Below are 15,430 nucleotides of genomic sequence, written 5' to 3'. Positions count from 1 at the left end.
ATTCTCAAATTTTAGTGTATATAAGAATTATCTGGAAGAAATTATTTACAATACAGACTCCTGGGTTCTATAACTCTCTCCTCCAGAGAGGTCTGATTCTGTTGATTGGATGTGGGGCTCTGAAATTGACATTTTAAGAAGCATTCCAAGTGAGAGACACAGCTTAGGCCATCCATTTTATTCTTTCCCTTCCTATTCAATATCTACCGCACTAGAATTTCTTCTAAGCGTACTTTCTCAGTTCTTTTTACTTTGGCCACAGTCTAAAATTTCACTTGCCTTTTTATACCATGAAAATTTAATTCAGTCATCCAATTAATATTTATCAGTTTTCTCTTATGTGCCAGGCACTATGGTAGGCATTGGGAATTACAATGATCTTCTTCTCTCCTAGTGCTTACAGTCTAGTGGACAGAGAGATGTTAAACAATGATACAAATGAATTTTAAATGTTAACTGTGATAAGAACTATTAAGGAAAATCTTGAGGGGATGGGGTATGGAGGAGTCTTGTGGTAGGGAAATAAATGAAGACTAAGGAATAAGAACAAGCAAAGGCTATTTATTCAGAGCTTGCTATAGAAAGGGAGTCAGCCACTGCTACTTGAATTTTGGCAAAGACTCAAAGTCAGGAAGAGGAGTAGGAAAGCTTTATACTGGAAAAAGGGGAAGACTGTGTATGCGCTGGTTGGAGGCTCTTGGCTTGGGGAAGTTGGAGGTGGGCTACTATAGGGGAGGTAAAAATACTTTTCCTCTATCCTCTTAGGGCTTCTGGCGGGGCATAAGAATTAAACTGATATAAGACAGATTAACATTAGAAAAGCACACAAATTCTATTCAGTAATTTTAACATGTACATGGGAGCCTTCACAAGAAAAATCCAGGCCCAAAGAAGTTAGGGCCCAAAGCTTACATACTAGGTTGGACAAAGAATAGTAAATTGTGAACATGTAACATGACAAAGGGGGTTGTGCTAGGGAAGTTATTATAATTCTGGAAAAGTAACTAAGAAGATAAGGGTTAGTTGAATAAGATTTGTTTGTATAGCTTTATCTTGGCCTTGAATCTCCATTTCTAATGGTAAGAATGTTTTCCTTCCTTCTGGTATAGGGAGGTGTACCTTTCACATGGGAGTATTATCTCCTGCTTTCAGGAAGAAAAAGGAAGGTCCAAGCACCCATCTTGCATCTGCTGTTTTCCAAGTACCTTTAACTTAAAATAATATGTCAAAGTGGCATATTTTGGGGTGGCATGCTCTGAACCCCTATTCTACTTAGAAGTGGGACACCCTATGAAATTGGTTAAGGGTGTGTATTTGGTTTTCTTTGGTTGGTCCTAAATTGGAAACAGGGAAAAAAATTAGGAAATCTGTCAATTATTAATCAAATCCTGACTATTTTGGGACAATTATTACAGGGGTTATTGTTTGGCTTCTTGGATTGTTGCTGGAGATACCACTCTGACTTCCTGTAAGTTTGACTTATTGCAGGCTGGTTTCCCAGGCTAGTTACTGTAGAACACTGGTTTGATTTCCTGGGATGGTTGCTGCAGACTGTGGGTCGGAGTTCTAGTTTTCCACTTATGGTCTGACCATTGCCCATTTGTATATTCAGTCTCAGCAGGTAGAGGAGAGTTTGTTCAAGGCCTTAATTGCTGGAGGAAGTAGGTTCTGTTGGAAAAATTGGAAAAAGGTCAGTATGGTTGATGCATAGAAAGTAGGGGATGGATGGTGCTGGACAGGGTTCTGAGAAATGGAGCTGTATGTATATAGTTAATACTTATGGAGCATCCTCTTTCCACCAGAACACTCCTTAGTCACATGATTACTGAAACTGGAAGATGTCTCAGTAAGAGGGTGTTAGAACTAACATATTTATTATAGGATTTGGGCTTTGTTTGGTGATTTGGGGACAGTGGAGCTTTGCTGTCAGGAAATGGGGATAATTCTGAGCAGTAAGCTCCTGGTTAAAAACTTATGTGTGATTTTTCAGGCCTGACTTTATGCAATTACAAAGGCTTTACCTGGCAGGCTTCACAGGGGAAAACTGCCCTCCCCACACCAGACTTGGTGCATCCAGCCAGTGCATGGCGGTCTCTGAAGGGAATTGCAGTCAAGGGCTCAGGCCCCACTAACCCGCCATGCTCTTATGCATAGCTGCATTCCTGGCCCAGGTGTCTCTATTTGGAGGTCTCCTTACCTGGAAACTTTCCAGACTCAGTATCCAGACTTTTCTATTCCTAATACCTCTCCATCCCCATTCCATAAATCTGCAGGAGCTTTTTGTTTGGGGCTTCTTCAAGAGTGAGAGATCTCCAGACTTCCACATTTGTGCCCATCCACCTGACCCTCAACCAGTGCGCCATTCCATGGGGGTAACAGAACAGGGAGAGTTAGCGCTTTCACCAGGTTTAGACTCTTCCTTGTGCAATCTCAACAAGTGATTAGAGGCTTCACTGTTACTTCCACTTTGGCTCGTTGTTGCTTTAATTGCCTTATCTGACGCCTGGTAGTCCAGCTTTCTATCCAGCTCGTCTGAGCACTTGACAAATTCTTAATAATTTTTGAACGTGTCTTAATAATTTTTATATAGAAGGTACAAGGAAGAAGGAAACTATTGGTATTACTTGGTAAAGAATCAGCAGTTACTCAGATTAGCCCCATTAGGGAGGTATGTGGTCATTCTGTCGTTTGGACAATCTTCCTGATTTTGTCTGAGTTCAGATATGATTATTGAGTGGTCTTGTTTTTGTCTTTATCCTTCAGCGTCACTGAGTGGCCTTGTCTGATATTGGTGTGCTGTGAAATGGTGTATATTCAACAGGAGAACAGTGTGATCTGACTGTGAATGCCAGGACAGCTCCTAACAACAGCTAGGCCCAGTTGATAGAGCCAGGCCAATTTCCGGTTCTCAGAGGCTCCTTTTCTCTTTCTCAAGGCTAAATGTTTTATACAGATTTCTCATTTAATCACTACAATATATTGTTATCCTAAGTGGCAGGTCCTATTGTTATTTTCATTTTAAGATGGAGAAACTGGGACAATCTTGTTTTGCTAAGAGCAGTATTTTTCATCTTTCATGATCTTTATGTGGATAATTTTACTTGATGATTCTGAAGTGGACAAATACTAGTGGAAGTTGTATATACAAAGATGATGGGAAGGAAATAGGTAACCCAGAAATCAAAAATTATTTGGATTGATCATTTTTAAAACTAAAACTACAAATGTTTTACAATTAGGGAGCAAGCAAAGAAGATGGCTATTTTCTCTTTAACAAAATTCCATGGGTTTTCTCTTTGTTCTTTGGAAGACATCTAAGAAAGAATAAAAGTCATGAAATATCAATTCTTACAAATAGAACTACAAAAAAAACCCCTCAGAAAACTAAAGGTCAGTACAATAGATATTGATGACATATCTGAGAGTTTAATTCTTAAACTCATTCACCCTAAAGTACATAAAGACAGATATAAATGAGTTTGTTACCCATCCTAACATTTATTTCATTGTAATAGGGGACAAAAGCCTTTGTTCACCTGAAAGGTATTATGACTTCCTAGTCTTCACTGAGCTGGATGGAAAAGATGCCGTTTTGGGGACCATGAAATGAATACAATTTCCAAAGGTGCTATACCTTGAGGATCCTCTCATCTGTGTCTAATTACCCTACTCCTTCTTGGATCTTATTTGTTTTTGCAGATGTCCTCATTTTACCTTTATACCATTGCCCACAACTATTTACTTGCTGTGTTTTCTGTCAAGAATCCTCATTAAGGTAGCCACTGAGCCCACTTTATTTGCAAGCCTCTATAAATTTTGGCTTTTGATTTCCATTTCCTCTTCAGGATTGTATTAAAAATTTTGACAAGCAAACTCCTCTTCTACCTTACCAAACAACCTTAGCATATACATTACAGAAAGAAAATGGTGAGTATCTGACTTTTCATGAATACAAGCTTTGAAGAACAAGGATTTGATCATTTCTTCTATTCTGTAAAATGCTTATAAGGCTAAGCTTTTCAGGATTTTAGGTATTGTTATATCCGGAATTAATTCTGTGAGCAACCCCTCACCGAAGGATGGAGTTCGTCTTAGATCGCCAAGCTCCAAGTATCTTCCAACCTATTTGTGTCCCATTTTGCTCAGCTCTTTTCTTGAAAAGAGAAGAAAATGCATTAAGATTAATCAGCCAAAGATTGTGGTTTTGTGTGTGTGTGTGTGTGTGTGTGTGTAGGGGTGGCAGAGGCAGTGTAGAAGGAAAGAGGTAAACCGACTAGGAATACACAAATAGTACGTAAATTCTTACAGACCCGGAATTTTGGCCTCTGTTGCCTACGTCATATCACCAGCACCGCAACAGTGCCTGGCACACATTAGCTGTTCAGCAAATATCGTTGCACTAAGTGTAAAAACGAACTTCTCACTTTGTTTTTTTTAAGGGGAGATATGGTTTGTAGTCTAGGAATCAATCAGGGCCCTAGAGGAGAGGATGTCCTAGAGGACGTCTCCATTTCTCCTGGCGAGCAAAGGAGTCTGAGTGGCGATGGAAGAAATTCCAATTCTCCCTGGGGCCCGCAGAGGGTGGGATCCGCAGTAGCTCCGGGGAGAGGGGAAAGGCGCTCGACTCCGCAACCCCACTCTGCAGCTCCAACACCGCCAGGCTCTCGCGCCCCATCCACGTCCCTCTGTGGGGTTTGTCTCCGTCGCCCCGCCCCTCCCGTCCGTCCCTGCCCCTTCCGCTCTATTCCCTCCTGCTCGGCCCCTCCCCGAGCCCGCTCCGCTGAGTCCAGCACCGCGCCCTACAGTTTCCTACCCCTGTCGCTCTGCACCTCCAGCTTGGTTACGCTCCCTGCCCCTTCTCACTCCACGTCTCCACCCCGAGGTCGATTCCGCGGGCGTCCTCACCCTCCCGTTCAGTTTCCTGGCCGGGTCGCCCCGCCCCTCGGCTCCGACCCCGGCCCTTTCTCCTCACGCCCCGCCCCCTTGACGTGGCAGAGGCGGCACCAGCCGTGTTGACCCCGCGGAATTGTGCTCAGAGGGCGGAGGCGGGGCGGCGCCGGCCTTGATTGCACTGCCACGGCTGCTTTAGCTCGGCGGATAGGACTGATTTTGCAAGGCCGAGTCTGCGACAGGCGAGGGTCTCGTAAGGGGACACTGAGGTAAGGACCGACTTCAGGACTGCCTTCTCCCGGCTCCTCTCGGGGCCGCGGGCCTCAGCGGGAAGCGGGGAAGGGACGGCTGTGCGGCGGCTGGCTGGCTGGCGGGCGGGGGTCCCTAGGGTGGTGCCCGCTCTGCTCTCTTGGTGCCTCGGGGCAGGCGGGGCGCGCCCGGGCCCGGCGGGGCAGCCTTGAGCCCTGAATCTGTCACCCTTTCACCTACTACCCTTTGCTTCTTTCTCCCGGGGCTTTTCACCCAGCTCCCCTGGATCACGGTGGGGGGAATCGAGTGAGAAACGGGTGTTCGAGCATCTCGCCCAGCATCCCACCCACGCCCCGGGGCTCTCTGCTTTCCCCATCCCAGCCCTTCCCAGCCCATCGCTACTGGGCACTTGGATTTCTTGGTTCATTACTTGCCAGATCTGAAATGCTCTAGACTTTGAACCGAGGTGATTTGGTCACCCGTACTTCGGCCTTGGGAGTTAAAAGGGAAAGGGAGAAAAGTCAAGAAAAGATGACGCCTTGGGCCTTCATTACAGAGTTCAGATCTGACCAATCTTACCTGTTGTGCTTCCAATTCGGCCTTAGTGTTTTCCCGTTTTGGTGGGAAAGGAAAAGTCATAGTAAACCTACACATAACCACTAGTGAGAGTGTTTGTCGAATTAACGTTTCCACTTGAACTTCCCCAGCCCCCACTCTTCAAAGCCTGGGATAACTTGTCAAATTAACTTGGTTAAAAAATGTTTTAGATTTAAATATAAATACATGTTAAGTTTCCTTTTTGTCCTTCTCCAGTAGTCTTAATATTTTGGAAGTCCAATTGTTTTTAATTGACTCATAGAATTTTAGAGTTAGAAAAGGGCCTTGTAGTTTTCTAGCCCATAGCCCTCATCTTATCGATGAGAAATTGAGAATCAGAGATGTTATTTGTCTAATACAAAGCTAGTCATCCGAAGTAGTTGAGGACACTTCATTGAGGATTTTACAACTGAAAAAAGTAGCAGGCACATTTAATTGTTAACAAATACATCTGATTGGGAGGAACTATATTTTACTTGGTTTTCACTTAGGTATCTATAAAAGGGCTAAAATGGGAATATTGAAAAACTATCGTAGGTAAAGCCGTTTAAAGTACTGTGCGCTGGTATATTAGATAAGCTAGGTTAAAGTCATATAACTGCTTTGCTTTGCTTTTAGTTTTACCATGACAAATTATCTAGCTAAAGTAACTCCCGCGGATTATAAATTGTGCTGAAAAATGACACATTTGTTTAGAATGGTCTTTTGTACCACTTTAAAAAAATGTGTAATGACTAGTATGTTAAAGTCTGCATGTTAATACAGTGTTTGTGTCATATTCATTTGGGTTTAAGCTTTTATGAAAACATAATAGGGGAGAGAGTGCTTATCAAATAATGGCATTTTATAAAAAAGCTAGTTTGTTAAAAGGACTTTATTTCACGTGTGTCATTGTTGGATATGAGACCAATCCTAGCAAATTTTATACTAGAATTGGTGATTTTAGTATTGAACAATTGCATGACTATATAATTGGACCAGTTAAGAAGAAACAGATGGGGTGTTTTTCAAAATACTGCTGGAAAGTGAGAACGTAAGAAATAAATGTGATTTAGGAGCAAATATGACCTTAGAGCAGAGAGATAGTGAGAAAGAGGAAGGGAATTGTGCTCAAGTATCACTCAGGTGATATTTAGTTTGTCCTAATAAAAAGGAGTGGAATTACAATCCAGCATTGTTACCTGTTGTAGAAACTTAAACCTGCCTATTGCCTGTGTGTAAATGTCTTCATACTAAGTCTCATAGAGCCTTTCTCTACTAGGCTCCCTGATTCAATTAAGCCCTAATGTCCCAAAGGCAGTGAACCCTTTAAACATTATTGAGGATTCAAAACAAACACACACTATACACCAAACCTAGCTCATTGGAAGACAGGTGGATTTTCATATCTGCTTCTGCATTCAATCTATTGTGATATGTTGTTTTGGTTAAATTGTATGAAGGAAATCTGGCTCTCATAGATATGTAGCTGAAAAAAGGAGGGCTATTTTAATAGCTTTTTCAGATGGGCATATTCTTCTTTGATATTATATCAAAAACTGAACAGTTTTAATTAAGAAATCAAGGGTTAATTGCAGTGTGGAATGTGAAACCTTAGAAGTGAACTTTTCTGTTGCATTAAAACCCATTGGTCTGTACTGCATTTTGCATGGATCATTTACCCATGCATGATTTTGTAACATGACATGATCATTTGGGAGATATTGCTGCCCTGAAGAATGTATATCTCTCAAATAATGACGTTTCATTATACAATATTAAAAAAAAACACATATCATCACTGATCAACAAAAAAATCATTACCTATTAGGAAACTGTAAAGCTCAAGGTAGTGGATACAAGTTTTCAAAATTTTTAATATTTGCTTGAAACCTCAAATTTTATCACTGGCGACAAATACTATGAATTATTTTCCAGGTGACAGCCTCACTTACCAGTTTTTGAGACAATGTATTACGGATACCTAATGTATTTGAGAAATTGAGAAAATTTCTTGGAGAATTGAGAAAATAATCACTCAAAACATTTTTTGTATTTTGTGGTTCCTGATTGGTCTGATATATTTTAATGCTTTTTGGTGATGCATTTTAGATGCATCTTAGATTATAGGTATAATTAAATAATGAACAGAAAACTTCATTTGCTTTATTGTCTGTAGAAATAATGAGAGGGATTGCATAGTCCTAGAATTTATAGTCACATCTGTAGCATGGAAGCTGTTGCTGAAAACTGGGTTTCTCTCCTGTCGGTTCCCTGTGTTAGAATTGAGGTTGGCATCTTCTAATTTCCCTCTATCTTTCAACAGACACTTTTTACCATTATCTTTCAACAGCCACTTTTTCTTGAAAGCTCATACCATCCTTCTTAAAGCTATCTCCTATATTTACCTTCACGATAACAAATTTAGTTATCTTAACATTTCTCTTTATTCTTTATCAACCTTTGGACAACCCATGGTTACTGTTGATTAGCGTAAGATTCTCTACTTGTCTTTCAGATTCTGATAGGAAATAGTGTTTAATTCTTATTTCATTATTAATGGAGGTATAATTGGCATATTATTTCTTTTAAAGAAGAAAAAGTTCTTAGCTGCTTAAGACACTTAGATTTGTTAAGCTTCACTTTTTGTAACTCGTATTATCAAAATCTATCTGAAAATTTTTCTAAAATTAAAGTTATTATTGTATCATATACTTTTATCAAATTATACTGTTTCTTCCCTCACTTGTATTTGAGAATCAGTTCCTCATCCGTCATTGTTCTTAACAACTTCAGCATCCAGATTGGCTGCTTTGGTACTGTACCTTCATAATTCTTCAGTCCTTAATGTCCTTCATCTTTCTCACAAATCTTATGCCAGCCACATAGCACTTGAAATTATCCTTTCAGATCTTTAATTTTTACAGTTTCTTTCCATCACTAACCACTGTTGCAGTTTGAGAGCCGGATATAGAATTGTTGCCTAGGTAGGAAAGCTGGCATCCTGGATAGGCAGGTAGAGAGTAACAAGATGGAGGTGTTTCTTGATACTGGCTCCTAAGCAGAGTGGTATCCCCCTCCCCCGGTAGTAAATTTTACTACCTCTTATTGGGCCTACTGAGCATTGGGTTCAGTAGAGTCTTTTAGTGTTTTGTTATCAGTGGGGTTATTGTTGCTTGCTAATTTTTTTCTGAGGTAAGTATTTTAATTTGGTCATGATTTCTAATGGATTAATAGTGCTAAAAGTGGGAAAAACTTATTTTCAATTTTATTAAAAGAATTTGAAAATGTCTTTTAATTTAGTTACAGAAATAAGAATCAAGCTCTACAATGACAACCTATTTGGAATTCATCCAACAAAATGAAGAACGCGATGGAGTCCGATTTAGTTGGAATGTTTGGCCATCAAGCCGACTAGAAGCTACAAGAATGGTTGTTCCGGTAGCAGCCCTGTTTACTCCACTGAAGGAGAGACCCGATTTACCACCTATTCAATATGAACCTGTTTTGTGTAGTAGGACCACTTGCCGTGCCGTTTTGAATCCTTTATGGTAATTAAAATGTATAGAAAAAGCTAATGTGACAGTCTGATTTAAAAATGTAATTTCTTTCTTGCTCATTTATATACAAATGTCTTTGTTTTTGTTTGTAGTTATTTTTTTCAAATTAGGGTAGTCTAATCCAAAGAGTAATGAGGAGAAGTGAGGTGTTGAGAGACCAAATGTAAAACTGTCCCTATATACGCCATTAGATTATATCAGTATTCTCTAGATACTGGTACTGGCTGTGTATCAACCCATTTCATGTCATTAGAAAAGTCATAATTGAAAAATGTTATGGTGTTTGAAAAATCTTATGATTTCTTGTTGCATAAGCAGAACTTCAGGAATCATCTTATATTCTTCTTTCTACTCTCTCTTTCCCCGACCAGACCACTAGCCAATCTGGTTGATTCCACCTCCAGAGTATTACTAGTTCTGTCTCATACTCATCTCTGTTAGTATACTCTATTAATACTTCAAATACACTATCTTTTTCCTGGCTAGTTTCATTATCTTCTAACTGGTCTCCCTAGTCTCTTCACCCAAAAGCTAGGGTTTTGCAAATGGTATCAGATTATTAAAATCCTTCAGTAGTTTCTTACCATAGTTGGAATGAAAAATCCAAATCCCTTATGAAGACCTCTAAAGCCCTACACTATCTAGCCTCTATGTATTTCTGCCTTCATCTTGTATCATCCATTTTCCTTATTCTCATCTATATGATACCTTACCCTCTTTCAGATTTTTGAATACACTAATACTTATTCCTACCTTGGAACTTGTGCAATAGCTGTGTATTCTGCCTTGATTGCTCTGCCCCCCCAGATATTCTTGGGGCTGAGGTTTGTTTTTTTTTTTTTAAGATTTTAATTGGGGAAGGGGAACAGGACTTTATTGGGGACTTAAGTGTGTACTTCCATGATTTTTCCCAAGTTAAGTTGTTGTTCTTTCAATCTTAGTTGTGAAGGGCGCATCCCAGCTCCAGGTCCTGTTGCCATTGTTAGTTGCAGGGGGTGCAGCCCACCATCCCTTGCAGGAGTTAAGGAGTCGAACCCGGCAACCTTGTGATTGAGAGCCCACGGGCTTATGTGGGAATCGAACCGGCAGCCTTCAGCATTAGCAGCACGGAGCTCCAACCGCCTGAGCCACTGGGCCGGCCCCCTGAGTTCTTTTTTAGGTCATACTTCAGTTGTTTAAGGAGGCCTTCCTTTAAAGTAGCCCTCCCAAACACACTGTCACATTCCTGCTTTGTTTCTTTAATCTTAACTATTATCACTATCTAAAAGTATCTTTTGTGTTTATGTATCTACTTGTCTATTACCTGTCTTTCTCTTCTAGAATATATGCTTAATGAGATCAGGGGCCTTTGCTGTCTTGTTTACTGTCACCAGCACTTAAAATAGTACCTGGTTCATACTAAGCAGTCAGTAAATATATTTTTGAATTGAGTTAATGTTTTCTAGATCTGAGTAGAAGTCATTAAGTCATTTAAGGAAAAAAATAGGATTATCTTAATTTTATCTATATTTGCTATATTACTAAAAGTTATAATATGCATTTAGGTGAACTTGTATATGTTTAAAGTGTGGCATAGGTATTGACAACATTTAAAAAATACATGGCTTTTAAAGAACACTTTGACTATCAAGTTAATGCATTCATGTTTTAGAAAGAAATTTTATTGAGATTAGAATCATTGTAAAATTGAACTGAAACATGAGCTATTGTATCTTTTCTTAAAACAGTCAAGTGGATTATCGAGCAAAACTCTGGGCTTGCAACTTTTGTTATCAAAGGAATCAGGTAAGAAAACCCCATTGCAGATGTTAATGCTGTAATATTGGTCTAAATATGTATATTTAAAAAGAAAGATGAAATCTTTTTTTATATGATAAAAATACCCATTTTTAAAAATAATTGAATGATCAGGATATATTTATCTTTAGTTTAAAATTTCATTATTCTTTCTGGCAAATAATTTGTTACATTAAAAAAATTTTTTTTCTATTTGTAGTTTCCACCTACTTACGCTGGTATATCGGAACTGAATCAGCCCGCTGAACTTTTACCTCAGTTTTCTAGCATTGAATATGTAGTTCTGGTAAGAACATACAAATAAATCTTTAAGGAAGTTTTAAATATCTAGTAATTTGCTTTATACCAAAATAATTGTTAAATTGAGATGACTTAAAAGGCATCATTCTTGATTTTCACATTGAATTGATGGAGCATTTCAAAGGTAAGACCTCAACCTCTCAAGGTCATTTTAAGCAAGGTATTTAAACAGGATATTAATTTCTGTTGTAGATATTTAGTGGATGGCCAGGATATTAGATGGGATGGTGTGATTTGCTATATTGAGTAGATCAGTAAACACTAAAAGACCAATTTTGCTTTGTAGATAGAAGATCAGTTTACAAATATTAGGTTGGTGCAAAACTAATTTTGGTTTTCACAATTGTTTTTACCCTTTAAACCGCAATTACTTTTGCATCAACCTAATACTCAGTAAATATGATACTGGAATATGATGATATATTCCCAAGTCTAGTTAATGAAATAATTGTTGCTTTGGCCCTTGATAGGAAAATCATTTTTTTTCCTCTTTCGCAACAACTAGCTTTATGTAATTGTCTCTATATTTAAGATCAAAAATAATAATATGCTTTGTAAATGTAGAGAAAGCAGAATATGGTTCACTTAAGCCAGTCAGTAATTTGTCCAGCCTGGCTAGTTTCTATAATAATAAAAAATGAATGTCTCCTCTGTGTAACTGTAAATAATGTTTTTAAACTTAATTTTTCACTTGATGATTTGCCTTGGATGTCTGTCCATGCATATATAACCTGTTTTATTGCTGAAATGGCTTTATTAGGATTCTATTGTATGAATGTACCATAAATTATTTAATTAGTCCTTTATTGATGATCCTTATATATTGTGCTGAAGTGTTAATACTTCTAAAACAACATTTTTTTTTTCTTATGGCAACATGTTTTAACAGCGTGGTCCTCAGATGCCTTTGATATTCCTCTATGTGGTTGATACTTGTATGGAAGATGAAGATTTACAAGCCCTGAAAGAATCTATGCAGATGTCCTTAAGTCTTTTACCACCTACAGCTTTGGTTGGACTTATTACTTTTGGGAGAATGGTGCAGGTTCATGAACTTGGATGTGAAGGCATTTCAAAAAGCTATGTCTTCAGAGGAACAAAAGATCTGTCTGCCAAACAACTGCAGGTAAACCACAAGATTGGTAGTTTCCACCTATCTGTGAGCATCACTCTATATATGTGTGTAAAAGCCTTCTGGATATAAGTTTCTAGAAAATATTTTTATTATAATTGACTAATATAATTGTAACAGAGGCTTTACATTTAGTGTCAGTTTTCTTTCAGTTGCCTTACGTTGTCATACAGATTGAAGATCTTGCGCTTTTCTCGGTATCTTTAACATTTAGAGTAAAAGTGAAAGTATTTTACTAGAGATTTGAAGGTCTTATAGAAGAGTCATGCTAAAGACTGAGAGAAAGCAACCACAGAATATTAGCTTTCGTGTCTTGATTTCTTACTTAAGAACTAAACACTTTCATTATGTTTGGCAAAGGGAAATATTTTAAGGCTTCAGAGTTTTTAATATAAGAACTATGAGTATGTATATTTTTTTCATACACTAGTACAACATTTTTATCTTTGGGGCAAATCGAAGCTTTAGCTTTCAAGACAGGGGAGTTATGTGTAGCATACTAGGATCATCTGGGAACATTTTTCAAAATTTTTTTCTCTGCCCAGAGATTTTGATAGACCATGAGAGAGTGAGTGAATATGTGCTTATATTGGGAGGTGGTTGGGAGGGTAGGATTGCTCATGTAAGTATTTTGAAAAACTTTCTAAATGCTTCTGATACAACTCCCACTTGAGAACTGTTACTCTAGAAGATGGTACATAAACCTCGCATAAAGTAGACAGACATGAAATCAGACTTCGGAGGCACCCAGGTAGCGCAAAATGAAAAAGAAAAGATTTCGAGGATGACTCTAATTTGAAGCTTGGTAGGCTGGGGTAGTAGTGCTGAAGTTAATGGATATAGAACAACTGGAGGAATTTGCAGGTTTGGATGAGGAGGGTAGTGCACAGTGAATAAGACAGTGAGTGAGTAGGAAATAACATTTAAGGAAGTGGAGAAAATTAGTGTCTGTGTTCTTTCCAGTTGTGGTTGTGGAAGATAAGTAAGGAAAGTGACAGTGTGGAGATCTGAGAGATAACTGAGTGAAAGCGCTTTCATTTCGGAGGGACACTTGATTATGTTTATGAACGGAAGAGAAAGACACTAAAGAGGGTTTGTGAAAGCAAGAGTGAGATGAGGGCAGTGAGGTGGGGATTCCTTCAGGAGCACAGAAAACGGATTACTTTGGAGGATCATGTATTTCCATGAGACAGGAGAGAAAGAGGGCAAGTTGTAACTTCTCTGTGCCTTAGTTTTTTCATCTGTAAAAGGGAGATAGATAAGAATAGTTAATAGTATTCTTATAGGGTGGTCATGAGAATTAAATGGATGTGCCTTTAAGTGTTTGCTATTGTTATTTTTAAATTGTAAGTTTATTTAAAGTGATTTATTCTTTAGATAGAAAACCCTAAAGACGCCACCAAAAAACTATTAGAAACAATAAACAAATCCAGTAAAGTTGCAGGATATAAAATCAATGTACAAAAATGCATTGCATTCCTATATACTAATAATGAAATTTAAGAAAAAGAAACGAAAAAAAATTTCTTTGCAATTGCAACAAAAAGAATAAAATACCTAGGAATAAATTTAACAAAGGATGTGAAGGACCTACACTGAAAACTGTAAGACATTTTAAAAAGAAATTGAAGAAGACACAAAGAAATGGAAAGATATTCCGTGTTTATGGATTGGAAGAATCAACATAGTTAAAATAGCCATATTACCCAAAGCAATATTCAAATGTAACGCAATCCCCATCAAAATCCCAATGGCATTTTTTAAAGAAATAGAACAAAAAATAATCAGATTTGCATGGAATCACAAAAGTAGCCAAAGCAGTTCTAAGAAAAAAGAACAAGGCTGGATGTATTGCACTCCCTGACTTCAGTTTATACCACAAAACGACAGTAATCAAAACAGCATGATATCAGCAGAAAAACAGACACAGATCTATGGGATAGAATTTAGAACCCAGAAATAAACGCGCGCGCGCGCGTGTGTATGTGTATTTGTGTGTTTATGTATACATACAGATCATTTTCAACAAAGGAGCCAAAAACATACAAAGGAGAAAAGAAAGCCTCTTCAATAAATGTTGCTGGGAAAACTGGAAAGCCATGTGCAAAAGAATGAAACTAACTGCTGTCACCATATTCCAAAGTTAACTCAAAATGGACCTAAGATCTGAAATAATAAACTACATAGAAGAAAGCATAGGTACTAAACTTATGGACCTGGGGCTCAGAGTTAATTTTATGAATCTGACCTCAAAGGCAAGGGAAGTAAAAGCTAAAATAAATAAATAGAACTATATCAAATTAAAAAGCTTCTGCACAGCAAAAGAAACCATCAACAAAACAATGCAGCAACCAACCGAATGGGCGAAGATATTTGCAAAGAACACCTCCGATAAGGGGATAATACCCCAAATATATAAAGAACTCATATAAGTCAACAACAACAACAAAAACAATACAATTAAAAAATGGGCAGAGGACACGAACAGACACTTCTCCCAAGAAGGCATATAAATGGCCAATAACTATATGAAAAGATGCTCAACTTTACTAGTTATTAGGGAAATGCAAATAAAAACCACAATGAGATACCACCTCACACCTGTGAGAATGGCTGTTATCAACGAGACAAATAATAAAAGTATTGGAGAGGTTGTGGAGAAAAAGGAACCCTGCTGGTGGGAATGTAAATGGGTACATGTAAATGGCCACTGGAAAACAGTATGGAGGTTCCTCAGAAAATTAACAGAATTACCATACGACTCAGTAATCCCTCTTCTGGGTATCTACCCCAAAAATTTTAAAACATTTATCTGTAAAGATATATGTACCCCTATGTTCATTGCAAGACATGGAAACAACCAAAGAGTCCTTCGATAGATGCTTGGATAAAGAAGATGTGGTATATATATATAATGGAATATTAC

The 15,430-nt window shown here is 38.2% G+C and overlaps 1 protein-coding gene across 2 annotated transcripts in view; it reads left to right on the top strand.

Annotated features, from left to right (window-relative positions):
• The window catches only part of SEC23A (SEC23 homolog A, COPII coat complex component), a 55,641-nt gene that overhangs the window by 1,051 nt on the left and 39,160 nt on the right, over window positions 1–15,430 (top strand). Inside the window, exons 1-5 of one of the 2 annotated variants that reach the window (XM_033108598.1) lie at window positions 4,810–5,159; window positions 9,019–9,266; window positions 11,003–11,060; window positions 11,272–11,358; window positions 12,262–12,498. In XM_033108598.1, coding sequence (XP_032964489.1) covers window positions 9,046–9,266; window positions 11,003–11,060; window positions 11,272–11,358; window positions 12,262–12,498 — 603 coding nt within the window. In that variant the 5' untranslated portion in view covers window positions 4,810–5,159; window positions 9,019–9,045. Of the gene's footprint in view, window positions 1–4,809; window positions 5,160–9,018; window positions 9,267–11,002; window positions 11,061–11,271; window positions 11,359–12,261; window positions 12,499–15,430 lie in introns of those variants that run through there. The other variant, XM_033108599.1, reaches the window with a different exon arrangement.

Source organism: Rhinolophus ferrumequinum, chromosome 6 (assembly GCF_004115265.2).
Source record: "Rhinolophus ferrumequinum isolate MPI-CBG mRhiFer1 chromosome 6, mRhiFer1_v1.p, whole genome shotgun sequence".
NCBI lineage: Eukaryota > Metazoa > Chordata > Mammalia > Chiroptera > Rhinolophidae > Rhinolophus > Rhinolophus ferrumequinum.
Note: the sequence above shows the minus strand (reverse complement) of the source record. Positions and strands in the feature narration are given on the sequence as shown.